Here is a 12,304-nt window from a genome sequence, read left to right on the forward strand (position 1 = left end):
CCTTGGACACTGCCAGGGAAGGGACAGCCACAGCTTCTCTGGGCAACCTGTGCCAGGGCCTTACCACCCCACAAGTACAGAAATTTTTCCTAATACCTGCTCTAAGTATTTTCTCTTTTAGCTCAAAACTGTTCACACTTGTCCTGTCACTATCTGCTCATGTAAAAAGTCCCTCTCCCTCTTTTTTTATAAGCTCCCTTCAGGGACTGCAAGGCCACAGTGAGGTCAAGCCAAAGCCTTCTCTTCCCCAGGCTGAACAATCCCAATTGTTCCCTCAGCCTTTCCTCCCAGCAGAGCTGCTCCATCCCTCTGATGCCCTTGGTGTCCCTGCTCTGGCCTGGCTGCAGCAGCTCCCTGTCCTTCCTGTGCTGGGCCCAGGGCTGGATGCAGCCCTGCAGGGAGGGCTCAGCAGAGCTGGGCAGAGGGGCAGAATCGCCCTCCCCTGCTGCCCTGGGGCTCTGGGTGCAGCCAGGGGGGTTCTGAGTTGAGGCATGTCCAGCTCTCACCCACAGTACCCCCAGATCCTTCTCCCAGGGCTGCTCCCTCTGCCCATCCCCAGCTTGGATTGGTCCCAGGGGTTGTCCTGACCCAGGTGCAGCACCAGCACTTGGCCTGGTTAAACCCCATGAGATTCCCATGGACTACTTCCCAAGAAAGAACAGAATTTCTCTACAGAGAATATGTGACTCACCACAGAGAAAACATCACACTTAGCACCTTGAAACATCACTCACCATTTGAAGCCTTTGCAGTCACAAACCCAAAACAGTTCCAGAAAGTTCAGTGTGTGCTAAAAAGGAACCAAATCTGCCAGTGATTGCTGCAAGATCTGTAGCACTCTCAGTGCCTTTAAGGTGTTCTTTGTGTGTCCTGAACCTTGCTTGCTGTTCTGACACCAAATCTGCATTGGCAGTGCATCCTCCCTGAACTGCCCATTTGGCAGTGAGGTCCTTTTCTTGCATTTGTCATTTAGAACCAGATAAAATTGTTTGCAAGTGCAATACTGCATGAATTTGTTTTGTTTACATAAAATGTCACTCATCTTTGAAATGTCTATTCATGTTTGTCTCTGCTTAGTTTACTTCTGTGCACCAGTTCCTGGGCTTTTTAATGGTTTGGGGTGATTTTTTTTAAGAACCTTGCCTTCATATACTGTTTTATCCCAAAATAAAATCAAAATCCCTTGGTTGTGGTTTCTGACAAGAATACCACAGCTTGAGATACTGGTGGGAATCAGGTCCATAGAAATAGGACTAGCCCAGAGGATCAGCTCTTGGAGGTGTCCCTGTCACAGGTTCTCCTCAATAAAGGTTACTAATGGAGCCAGTCCTGTCCATGATGTGCCCCTCTGGGGGTGGTGCTGCCAGCCTGGCCTGTCCCAGGGAATGTCACCCATTGCCCAGCTGCAGCAAGAATTAAACCAGCCTGGCATTCTCTGAGGCACTGAGCACAGAAGCAGTGGGAGGTCAGGTTGGGATTGTTTAGGGATTGCCTGGCCTTGGCATCAGGATTAGACCCTGACCACACCAGAGTGAGGAGGAAATGTTTCACCCTTCCCTTGCAGTAGGGATGTCAGAGGTAATCCAAGAAACACACACTGTAAAGGGAAAGTTTATTGTAAAACTTAGATCACAGGATCAGAGAACTGTGAACAAGAACAACACAAGAGGCAGAGGAAACAAAGCACTTTCAGTCGAACTTCTGCCCTTGGTGATTTCCTTGCAAGCTGTAGTTGCTCCCGAGTCCTGAGTCTTCCTGTGGCTTTTTGGGTTTGATGGAGTTTGTGCAGTTCCGCAGTGGCCCCAGGGTGGCTTCCCCTTCCCACCCCTCTGGTGCACAGCTGCTGCCTCTGCTGCCTGCTGAAAGCTCCAGCTGAGGGCCAGTGGCTCCCAGGGAAGAGGCTTTTCCGTGGCCCTTCAGGAGAGCCCACTTGATCCAAGGGGGTACATTCCAGCAGCTGGAATATGAAAATAGAAGGGCAGAAATCTATAACACAACATAGAATGCTCTCCCACCCTCTCCAGTAAAGTGAGTGCGAGCAAAGAGCTTCTCCAGCTCAGCTTCCTTTTGGAATAACAGTGCAGATCCTGGGGTCTGAGACTGAGATTGTTCTGCTACAGCTCCGTGTTCTAACTCTGTTCTTTGGGGATTGAAAGTCAGGTAAAGAACTGCAAATATATTTCCAAAGCATCTTGATGGGAGCAGTTAGTGAGGAGGGCTGGTGTGAGGGATGTGAAAATGTGCTTTCAATTTAGAAAGAGACAGATTTACCTGCAGGATTCCATTTTCCCTTCCAGTGGCCACAACATGTTGTGTATAGATTTTTTGATTGAGCAATTTTTTTCTCAGTGACAAACCAGGCCATCAGTGTCACTTCCTCAAGGACTTCACAGAGCTTTCTCCATCCTGCTGCTGAAGGAGAGAGCCATGAAAGGCACCAATAAAGGAGGAATGATATTGGCTGAAAGGACACAGTAAGAATGATAATTCTTGGAGTCAGACAGGGTCCCAAGAGCCACTGAAGCACATGGGCAAAGCTTTGGTGGCATTCCCTGTTTACTCATCACAGCTCTGTTTTCCTGGTGCCGCCTGTTTCTGTGTTGGCTTGAACTTTTCTGAGCAGGAAAAGCCCTCAGGCATCATTTCCACCTGTGATCAATCTCCAAGGAAAAGAGGGCAGAGCACGGTGTTGCCACTCCCTGCAGGCCACTCTCATACTTCTCACCAGCTCCTTCACAGGTCACTGTGGGTTTCATTGTTCTGTTTTTTGCCCAGTACAGCTTCTGTTGGGACTCTGTTCTTCAGGCCTTGCTGGTCTCTGCTGGCCTCCATCCTGTGCCCTTCCTCAGCAGATCCTAAATCTGACACGCCTTCCTTACACAGGAATGGGGCTGATTTTATGCCCAGAGCTGTGCTGCTGTAGGTTCCTTTCCCTTGTGCTGATTCCCATTTGCCCCACAGGCTCTGGGATCCCATGGAACAGACAGTCTGGGACAAGGGAAGGCTTATCCACACCCACACCTGGCTTTATTCTGTCCATCCTGGCCACAGGACCTGGCAAGAAGAGGGGTCAGATCCTTCCCTGTCAGATCCCAACCAGAAATCTGTGCTGCCCTTCCCTTCTGGCTGGAAGCAAGATAAGGCTGTGTCCAGGAAGGGTCTCCTTGTGCCCAGGCAGGTCTCTGGATGGATGTTACTTGCAGAGTCAGGATCTGTTTGGGATCACCCCTATCCCCAGCCTGGACTCCTTTCCTCTGGCAGTGCCTGCCTGGAAGTGCCACCTCTGGCACAAGACAGTCCCAGACCCCTCCTGTGCTCCAGTGCCAGCTCTTCCAGAGGGGATCCATCCAAGCTCAAACAACATCAAAGAAAAAAGGGTGGGCTGAGCTCAGCCACGAGTCTCAAGGGAGGCTGCAGGAGTCCCTGGGAGAAGAGATTGGGCAGCTGAAGAGAAATGAGTCACATCCCATCCACATTTCCTACAAGAAGCTAGGGATAACATAGCCTGGACCTCTTGTTTTTAGCTCTCTTTCTGATGCCTTTTTAAAATTGTCGCATTTTTTTCACACATATTTCGTGTTGTTTGGGACCCACCACAAGGTGCAGTTTCTACTTCACCAAATCCAATGGTTGTGCATTCATAGTCGCTAAAAGGTCTGGTTATATTGAACCTGAACAGGGGAAAAAGTCAAATTTGATTACATTCCTGACATGCAGAGAAAGGCAGAGTGGCACCTGGCCTGGCTGCTAAGCTGTGTTACTGTCACTGGGATCAGAAACTGCCTTGCTGGAATCTCTCTCCTATTCCTCATTTTTGTTCCCCACATCTCCACAAGAGTTTCTGGGCAGTGCTTTCCCATCCAGACCTTCCCCTGCTTTGGTCCCCTCCAACCAATGGTGCTGACATCACCCTCTCTCTTGTCCCTGCCTCTTGTCTCCTTCCTTCCCCCAGGAAACTGCATCCAGTCAGATTCTTCCTTTGCCAGCAGAACTACAGCTGTGTCCTTTCCTGCCACTCTGATGGGACAGGCCTGTGTTCCCTGGCACTGAAAGGCTCCCTTCCCTTGGCACAGGCATGTGCTGAAACATCTGGATCTCAACGAATCAGGCTCCCCCCAACTACAGTCCCTGATCTCCCTCGTGCTCTCTGCCCTTTGCTCTGGCTTTGGGATTTTCCTGTTCCCAGACATTGCATGGCAGGGACTTGCTGGATTCAGCTCACATTGTTGGGTCATGTTTCATGCCGTTGATCCACTTCCATTCCTTCTTCTTTTCAAAGTATTTGAGACCAAGTAAGTAGTACTCATATTCTGATACTGAGAGAAGGTAACTCTGGAAAGGAAGCCAACAATGGGAATACATGAAAATGACATTTTCTTCACCAGAGGCACAAGTCTCAGTGTTAAATAGCCAGCACAGAGAGTGCAGTATGCATCCAGCCACAGCACCTCTTCCCACAGCTCCAGAGGATGAGTTTCTCCATTTTGGAGGCCCCTTATGAATATAACAAATGCAATAATTCACCTGTGGTGCTATTATAGGTGTAGTTTGAAGTTTAACAGCTGTGACTTGATACCTGGGGACACTTTTCCCTTCTGATGGGGGTGGCAAAGCCTTTTCAGGTTTTGTCACAGCCATGGATCTCTTACAGTGTCTGTTCAATCTCCATGGCCTGTGTGCTAAATCCCTGTGAAACCCCAGCCAGCTGGGCAGGGAGTTTGCTCCTTACCATGGCATCAGGCCTGGGCATAGAAACTTCCAGGGGCAGGACTCCAAGCCCCAGGAGACCTCCCCCTGTGCAGAGCTTTGCTCCAACTGCCTGGGCTGGGGTGTCCATGGCTGGCAGCACGTCCCAGAGCCCAAGGACATGTGACAGGAGCTGGCACAAATGTCACTGCTCAGCCCTTGGCCAGGCAGCTCCCGCCTCTGAGCAGCTGCCCCAGGAGTTGGATCTCACCATCTCTTCCCTGCTGTCAATGACCACCAGGTCTGAGTCCATGGTAATGCACTCTCTATGGGAGGCTTCCCAGTCCTTCTCTTTCTTCTCTGGAGAAAAGAAGTAGCATTTTCTCCCATGTTTTCTCCATAGTGGGGGGCACCCTGCAGAAGGGAAGAAGAGGTGTGGAAAATCCATGCTCATGCTGACCAAAGGATGCCACGACGAAAGAGAGGTCAGAGAGGAAATTCCAGCCACAGAAATCCCTGTGTGCTCCTGCTGGGAATTGTCAACAGAGCATCAGGGATCCCCTGCATCCTCTGGAGCTGATACCAGCCCAGAATCACCAGGCAAGAGCCAGACACAGAGCAGCATGGCAAACATGATCCAGCCCTTCCCATCTTTGATCAGGGCACAGTGAAATGCTCAGGGCACAGAAGCAGCTCTCAGATCCCTGAAGTCTGGTTTGCCTGATGCAGAACTGGGAAGCAGAGGTGCTACTGAAAGCAGCAACATTTGTGTGCATTGCTAGGCAGGGCAGTGGGAGGATCTGAGGAGGGGAGCTGGGATTCAGGGAGACAGGGCCTGCAGGAGACACTTTGGTTGGGGATCCAGCAGCTCCTAAAGAGCAGCATGGTGTAGGAGACGGGTTCAGGAATCAAGAGATAACCCAATGTGAGTTAGCTGCTTGTTCCAAATTTATTACAATCTTAGCTACATTTTTATAGTATTTTGAAAAGGTAACATGCGATCTGTATTCTACTATGATTGGATAATTGCTATTTTTCACGTGTTAATTTCTACATTTCTATTGGTCCAGCTCATAACACCCGAGCTCTATAAGATACTTTTTAGTAAAACTTATTAAGATACATTTAGCAGATTTCTCATCCTAAATTCTTATTCTTCATTGTCTTATTAACAATTAGTCTTCTTCATTTCTTTGATACAATATTCTGCCAAGGACTTATGCTAGCTCAAAGTCAGGGTTGTGCAGGCCTTCCAAGGAGCTATGGCCTCGAGAAGCAAGCCATTCTTCAACAGCATGGAACTGCACTGAGGCCAAAGGCTGGCAGTGGAGGGGCCTTGGAAAGCAACACAAGCACATTGTCCATCCTGCTCCCTGCAGGGCTGGGGTCAAAGAGGGATTGTTCCTCCTGTCCCTTCCCGGCCTCAGACTGCTCTGCTCTGGCAGCAGAGAGGCATCAGTTCTTTCCTGTGGAACAGGAATGCAGAGCTGGATCAGCACTGGTTCCAAAGGAGGTGCAAATGTAAACCCTCCATGGGCTCCAAAGCTCATCCTGGGAGTGTTCAGGGTAAGGTTTGTATTCCTGACATGGCAGAGGGGTTGTTTTTCTTCTGAACAAAATCCTGACACAGCCCCCTTTCTGTCCTCCTTAGCATTCAATCCAACAGGCTTCTGGCAACTCCCTTTAGAATGACAGAAGATTGCCTACCTAATTCCTCTTCAGGGATGTGGGACAAAGTTGTTGAGCTGTTTTGGCTGCCTGCAGTGGGACCATCTGGAAATAAGAACACAGTTTCTGCTTGCAAGGAATGACCACTGTCAGAGCTCTGCTGGAGCTCTCTGACCCCTGCCCCATCACCCAACACAGAATGCAGACTCTGTCTCTTTGCTCATGATTCTACTATAAAAAGTCATGAAATGGTCAGGTCAGGTTCCACTGAGTAAAAGGCAACACTTTAGTTCATTTAAATAACTTATATCTTAATAACAGTGTAGTTGGCATAACCCTACAAGACCCTATGGAAAATTATTAAAAAACTAAAACTTAGAATAAACTCAAAATGCAACAGTTTTTATTTGGGGCACAAGTGAAACCTGTGTGCTCTTGAACTTATAAACTACTTTGATTTCATTTCTCGAGTTTGATCTAGATCTCAAGTTTCTTAGGAGTATTTTTTCAGGTCTGTAGCTGTTCTGAGCCAGTACTGAGCCCCACAAAGGAACTATAACTAAAGCCAGTCCTGGATCTAAGGACTCCTCTTTCCATGTTAGACTTAAAGCTGTATTAAATGCAAATTACACTTTTTTATTTTCTGTTGGTTTATTATCTGTCTTTAATTTGCCTCACCCTTTGCTGTTTGGCATTTTATAAATGTCAGGGCACTGTCACATATCAATCCTGAACTCTTTGCCTTGAAAAAGAAGAATAAATTGCCTCCCCCAGCCCTATTTTTTAAGTTCCAAGGATCAAAGGCTTTTCCATGTCTTCCCCATGTGCATCTCTGAGCTAGTGGCAAACTCTGGGACTTGAGAGCGATTGGTTGTGGAAGCTTCTCAAGCTTTCTCAGCTGTGAAAGGATGGAATGAAACAAGCAAAACCATCTGAAATTTGAAAATGGTTCTTTGAAAACAAGGAAATACCAAATGGATCTATTAAATTTTTTTTTCTGATGTAAGTAAGATTTTTTTTTTTGGTCCAAAATATTATTTATCTTTTTATGTAACTCAAAATATGTTATGATCTTATGCAAACTCCCTTAAGATGTGGTTTATTTGCCTCCTTCAAATGAACTTTAATTCATAACTATTTTAAGATTTTTTGTTTTATTGACATCTTGTTCTCATGATATAACCTCACCACCTTGTGGGATTCTCACAGTTAGCAATGATACTACTGGTAAGCATTATCAGATCTTAACTTGCTTCTTCAAAACATTTGTATAATAAATTCTTTGTCATTTGAGTGTTGTCAGTTTTTCATTTGGATTTTGGCTTTTCCATCTGTTGGAATTTTAATCTTTCAAACCACCCGACTCTTACAGATTTCCTCTTACATGGTTGGCAAAAAACTGCTGTCCTTTGCCTTCAAAGCAAGCTTCTGTTCCCACTGGATTTATATGTCATGGCCTGGACATCAGTCAGTGGGAGCAAGACACAAATTAATTGCTGTTATGACACTAACAAAAGGACTTACATGTGATTATTAAATATACTGCCAGGACCAGTATGAGGATTATCACCACCAATATAGCAATATGTTTTCTGGAACAACAGCTTTTACCTACAGAGAAAAATAAAGATTAGGGGAACAGCGGGACAGAAGCGCCTTTCCTCTGCATTCCAAGGTGCCCTTTTCAGGCCCACACTGGGAATCTGGGGCCTTCCAGATCTGCAAGCTGGAGCCAGGCTGGATGTCCCAGTGCTTCCCCACTAGCTCTGGTCACCTGTGCTCAGGGAACTGAATAGATCCCAACTTGCAGTGGGTTTGAGGAGAGGTGAAAAGGAGGAGAGTCCTAGCAATCAGTGGCCACCCCCTGCTCCCTCATCTCCTTTATCCACTTTTCACTGCTGCTGGGGGCAGGAGCCAGGGCTCAGGGGTGGTTGTGTGTGGCCCATCTTACCCTTCTATTCCTTTGCCAGGGAAAGCCAACAAATGTTTAGGGGCACAGGATGCAACACCTCAGCTGCCCCTGCTCTGAGTGTGGAAAGCAGACAGTTGTGTCCTCATGGTTTTGTGTCACTGCATGTTTGGGGCATCAGAAACAGCCCCTCTCCCCTTCTTGTTTAAATTCCCATCACTTTATCAGACAGTTAAACTCACCAGATGATTTGCAGTCTGCTGCAGCATTTGTGTCTTGGGATTTCACTTTAACTTCTGCGTAGGTACAATCTGAGTCCGGGAATAAGAACAAAGCACAGAGAGAGCTGTGAATCAACTTAAATTAAACAAAAATGACTGAAATTATGAGAAATGCTGAACACAGAACAACAACTGGTTGATGTGACTGTGGCTAACTATGCACAAATTATATTTTTCTCTACTATAGGCACTGATCTGTGCTCTGTGCTGGCCAGGGACAGGACCCAAGAGATACAGCTGGAGCTGTATCAGGACAGGGTCAGGCTGGATATCAGGGAAAGGTTCTTCCCCCAGAGGGTGCTGGGGCACTGAACAGGCTCCCAGGAAACGGTCACAGCCCCAAGGCTGCCAGAGCTCCAGGAGAGTTTGAGCAGAGCTCTCAGGGATGCACAGGGTGGGATTGTTGGGGTGTCTGTGCAGAGCCAGGAGTTGGACTGAATGATCCTTGTGGGTCCCTTCCAGCTCAGGATATTATGAGTCCATGTTCCATGATGACACTTTCACCCTTGGAGCACTTGCTATGGGCAGGAACAGATCTGTTTTTTCTTCAAGGCAGACAACACCAGAGGGGACAGGGGCACACACCCACATAGTCAATCTTGACAGAAAGTGCCAAAGGTGGCCTAAGGTTGTTCATCCAGACAGGAATGGTGAGAATGACTAAAACATCAAAGCCTGAAAACTGCAGATTGTGCTAAATTTGGAGGGGTTTGAGATCTTACCAAAATTAACAAGATAACATGGAGAATAGTGAAATCTCTTCTATCATCTGCAGGTAATAAATACAAACCAGCAGGGAAGAAAACATATGGAGAGGAAAGAAAGATCAGAGGGAGATAAAAAGTGGGTAGAAAGTAAAAAAAAAAAAAGATGTTGCAATATTATAAAACTCTCAAAGTCTTCGTGATATGCAACATTGAGCCTCCTGGGTTTTATCACTGTAAAGAGCTAAGACAGAAGCCAGGGTTTTGAGCTCTTTTCAGAAGATGGAGACAATATCTGGGAAATCTTGTACATAAACTCAGTGAACACACGGAAGCTGGTAGGGGTTTCCCCGAAAGGCACAAGCAGAGAAACATAAAAATGTCACTAGAAATCTACGAAAATTTTGAATAGGAACGCATGGGTTAAATTATAAAGAAAATGGAACTTGTAATCAGGTGGCATCTATTGTGGGCAATTGAGCCCTGAATTAATCTGTTGAAAGGGGTAGTAAAACCCTGTTTCCTGGGGTGTTAGTAACTCCACCCATCTGAAAATAGATGCAGAGGGTCCACCCTCTGTGCAAAAGACAAACACTGGATGTCAAGAAATAATTTCTGTCAGAGTGAAAGGAAGGTTAGAAAGGAAGGAAAGAAAAAAGAAAATTAAATACAAACTGTATGAAGTCGTATTTTTTAGGATGTACTTTTATGCAGATGTTGCAAAAAAGACATTGTTAAATTTTACATAAAATTTATGTAAAAATTTTAAACTCATTAAAGATAAATCATAGGTCAGAGTTTTTCGGTCTTTGATCCTAAATCAGACTAAACCTGTCCATGAAACATTTCACACTTGTGCATTAAACAAGCGGTTTGTACAGCCAGAGCAGGAGGAGAAGCCCCCAGGCAATGCCTGCAGTGCTCAGGGAGCAGGAACAGCTGTGCAGGAGACTGCTGCAAACACCAGTCTCTCCAACTCCATCCTGAGCAGTTTGCTGCAGGAATCCCTGTCTGCTGGGGGACAACAAACCTAGGGCAGGAATAGTGGATGTTCAGCTCTGGAATAATCTTCAAAATGGATAAAAACTACTCTGAATATCACACCAGAGATGCTCCCTCACACTTGCACCTTAGCAAGAGAAAAGTAGGTCATTTAACAACTGGCCTTTGTAAATATAAACAATCCTATCTGGACACTCCACCTGCAGTTTTCCAGCACTTGCCCTCATGTTTTCCTTGTGCTCTTTGGGACTTTGGTACTCCAAGGAACTCTCTCAATATATGCAGGGGAGAGACTGGAGAATGCAAGAAAAAGCTCAGTGCTCAGCACTGGACCTACCTTGGACATCAGGGACCGTCAGGATTCTGGGTCTGGTTGATTGAGGGAAGTTCAAGTCAGCATAGAGGACATTTTCTGCCATTCTTGTTTCTGCTTCTCTTTTTTCCCTCCCTCAGCTGTTCTGAGAGTGATCCTCTAGGCTGGGTACAACTCAGAGCTCCCTCCCCTTTCTAAACTTCAGGAGGAAGTTCTTGACTCTTCCAGTCATGCATAGAATTCTGATGAAAAGTCTATTTCTGCTTAATCTTTTGATGACACGGGGTTCTATGTCAGTAACATGAGGAAATGTAGTGCATCTAAAAGTCTTGGTACCTCCCAAGGGTAAAACTCACCTCTGGGTTGTGTAATGTTAGTTCCTACCTGAGAACCTTCTTTCCCTTCCCCCTTCCCATTGGCTGTGACCTTCCTGCATCCCCTAATCACCCCGGCCCCCTGGTATAAGAGATAAGACCCTGAGCATTTTGGTCTCTCTCTTGCCCCGGATGGAACACAGACAATAAACCCGGGATTATTCCAGCAAGTTTGAGCCTCCTGTGTCTAGATACTTTGAGTCCGTGTTGTATCCACTCCAGGACCCCTCCGCCGCCTGTGCCTTGAGACGAGCAGGCTCGCACCACAGGGGGTGGGACAGAGGGGTCCCACCGAGGAGAGGGATAGCGACAGAGTGGCGCCCAACGTGGGGCTGCACAAGCCCACGTCAAGGCTTATCGGAGCCAGGGTGAGCCGTTCTTTGGAGACTTTGGATGCAGTTTAAAACAGCAAAAAAGTTTCTGAAAAGGAGTCGAAAATCCTCCAGCACCAGAGGACCGATTCCAGGGCAACAAGTATCCTTCCACACTGCCAGAAAACTACAGAAAAGGTAAGATTGAACTCCAACACCGGGCTGGGAGGGGTGGAGAGTGAAACAGACCCCGGGGGTCTGTGTTCTGTGTAAATCCTTCCCAGCGGCAGCAGCCCCAAGCGTGTGGGGTTCCCCCAGCCGTGGGCAGAGACGGGGTGGGGGGGGGAGAGGGATTCTCCCAGCTGCCTGTATAGTGTGAGTTCAATTGTAAATCCTTTTGGTGCGACTTTGTTTTCTGTGGTAGGGAAAATAGACAGATTGTGTGCAGAGCTGCTGTGACCTCCAAAATGGGAGCCCGGCTATGCACACAAGAAAGGAGTCATACACAAAAAATACAGACATTTTTAAGAACCACAAATGTAAAAATTTCAAAACATAAGATAAAAACAGTTTGTATCATATTTGACTCAGCAAAGTGAACAGATCGAATTGTTGAAATTAGATTCAGTAACTGCCTGGGATAAAATTGGAAATTTATTAACCTTAAAAATAGAAGGAGGAGACAAATTGGCCCTGAAATTCCTCCTGGTTTTTCTTTTAATTCGAAAAGAATTAGTTAACAGAGAAATAAAAACGGAAGACAAACAAGCACCACAGTATCCATCTAACTTCCCTAACTTTTCCCCCAAAACCTCTATTCCCCCAATAGAAAAGATACCCGAGACAAACAATACAAGTTCTAGTCCGGTGTGTCTGTCTCAGTCACCCAGTCCTGCCTCACAAGCCGTCAAGGCTCCCTCCCTATACCCTGTCAGTGTTACAGAAAATGTATCTTCCTCTCCCCACATGGCAGAGAGCCAAAATGGCACTTGCCACGTGTTACCTGGCCACATGGTGAATCCCCGTGTGTGTCCCCTTTCTCCTACCCATGATCCC

General features: G+C 46.7%; 1 protein-coding gene across 3 annotated transcripts; it reads right to left on the bottom strand.

Annotated features, from left to right (window-relative positions):
- Positions 1-1,606: 1,606 nt before the first annotated feature.
- Positions 1,607-10,707, bottom strand: LOC131573873 (C-type lectin domain family 5 member A-like). Of its 3 annotated transcripts, XM_058828204.1 has the most exons (9): positions 10,588-10,707; positions 8,506-8,574; positions 7,879-7,965; positions 6,394-6,459; positions 4,958-5,100; positions 4,223-4,332; positions 3,595-3,671; positions 2,272-2,412; positions 1,607-1,957 (listed from the first exon to the last, which is right to left on the bottom strand). In XM_058828204.1, exons 1-9 carry the CDS (start codon positions 10,667-10,669, stop codon positions 1,917-1,919), a joined length of 816 nt encoding a protein of 271 aa, XP_058684187.1. In that variant the 5' UTR covers positions 10,670-10,707; the 3' UTR covers positions 1,607-1,916. The 3 variants fall into 3 exon arrangements, with proteins under 3 accessions (XP_058684187.1, XP_058684188.1, XP_058684189.1); XM_058828205.1 differs by lacking the exon at positions 6,394-6,459; XM_058828206.1 differs by lacking the exons at positions 1,607-1,957; positions 2,272-2,412 and having other exon boundaries at positions 2,450-3,671.
- Between the last annotated feature and the right edge of the window lie 1,597 nt (positions 10,708-12,304).

The sequence above is a fragment of the Poecile atricapillus genome, chromosome Z (assembly GCF_030490865.1).
Source record: "Poecile atricapillus isolate bPoeAtr1 chromosome Z, bPoeAtr1.hap1, whole genome shotgun sequence".
In the NCBI taxonomy this organism is placed as follows: domain Eukaryota; kingdom Metazoa; phylum Chordata; class Aves; order Passeriformes; family Paridae; genus Poecile; species Poecile atricapillus.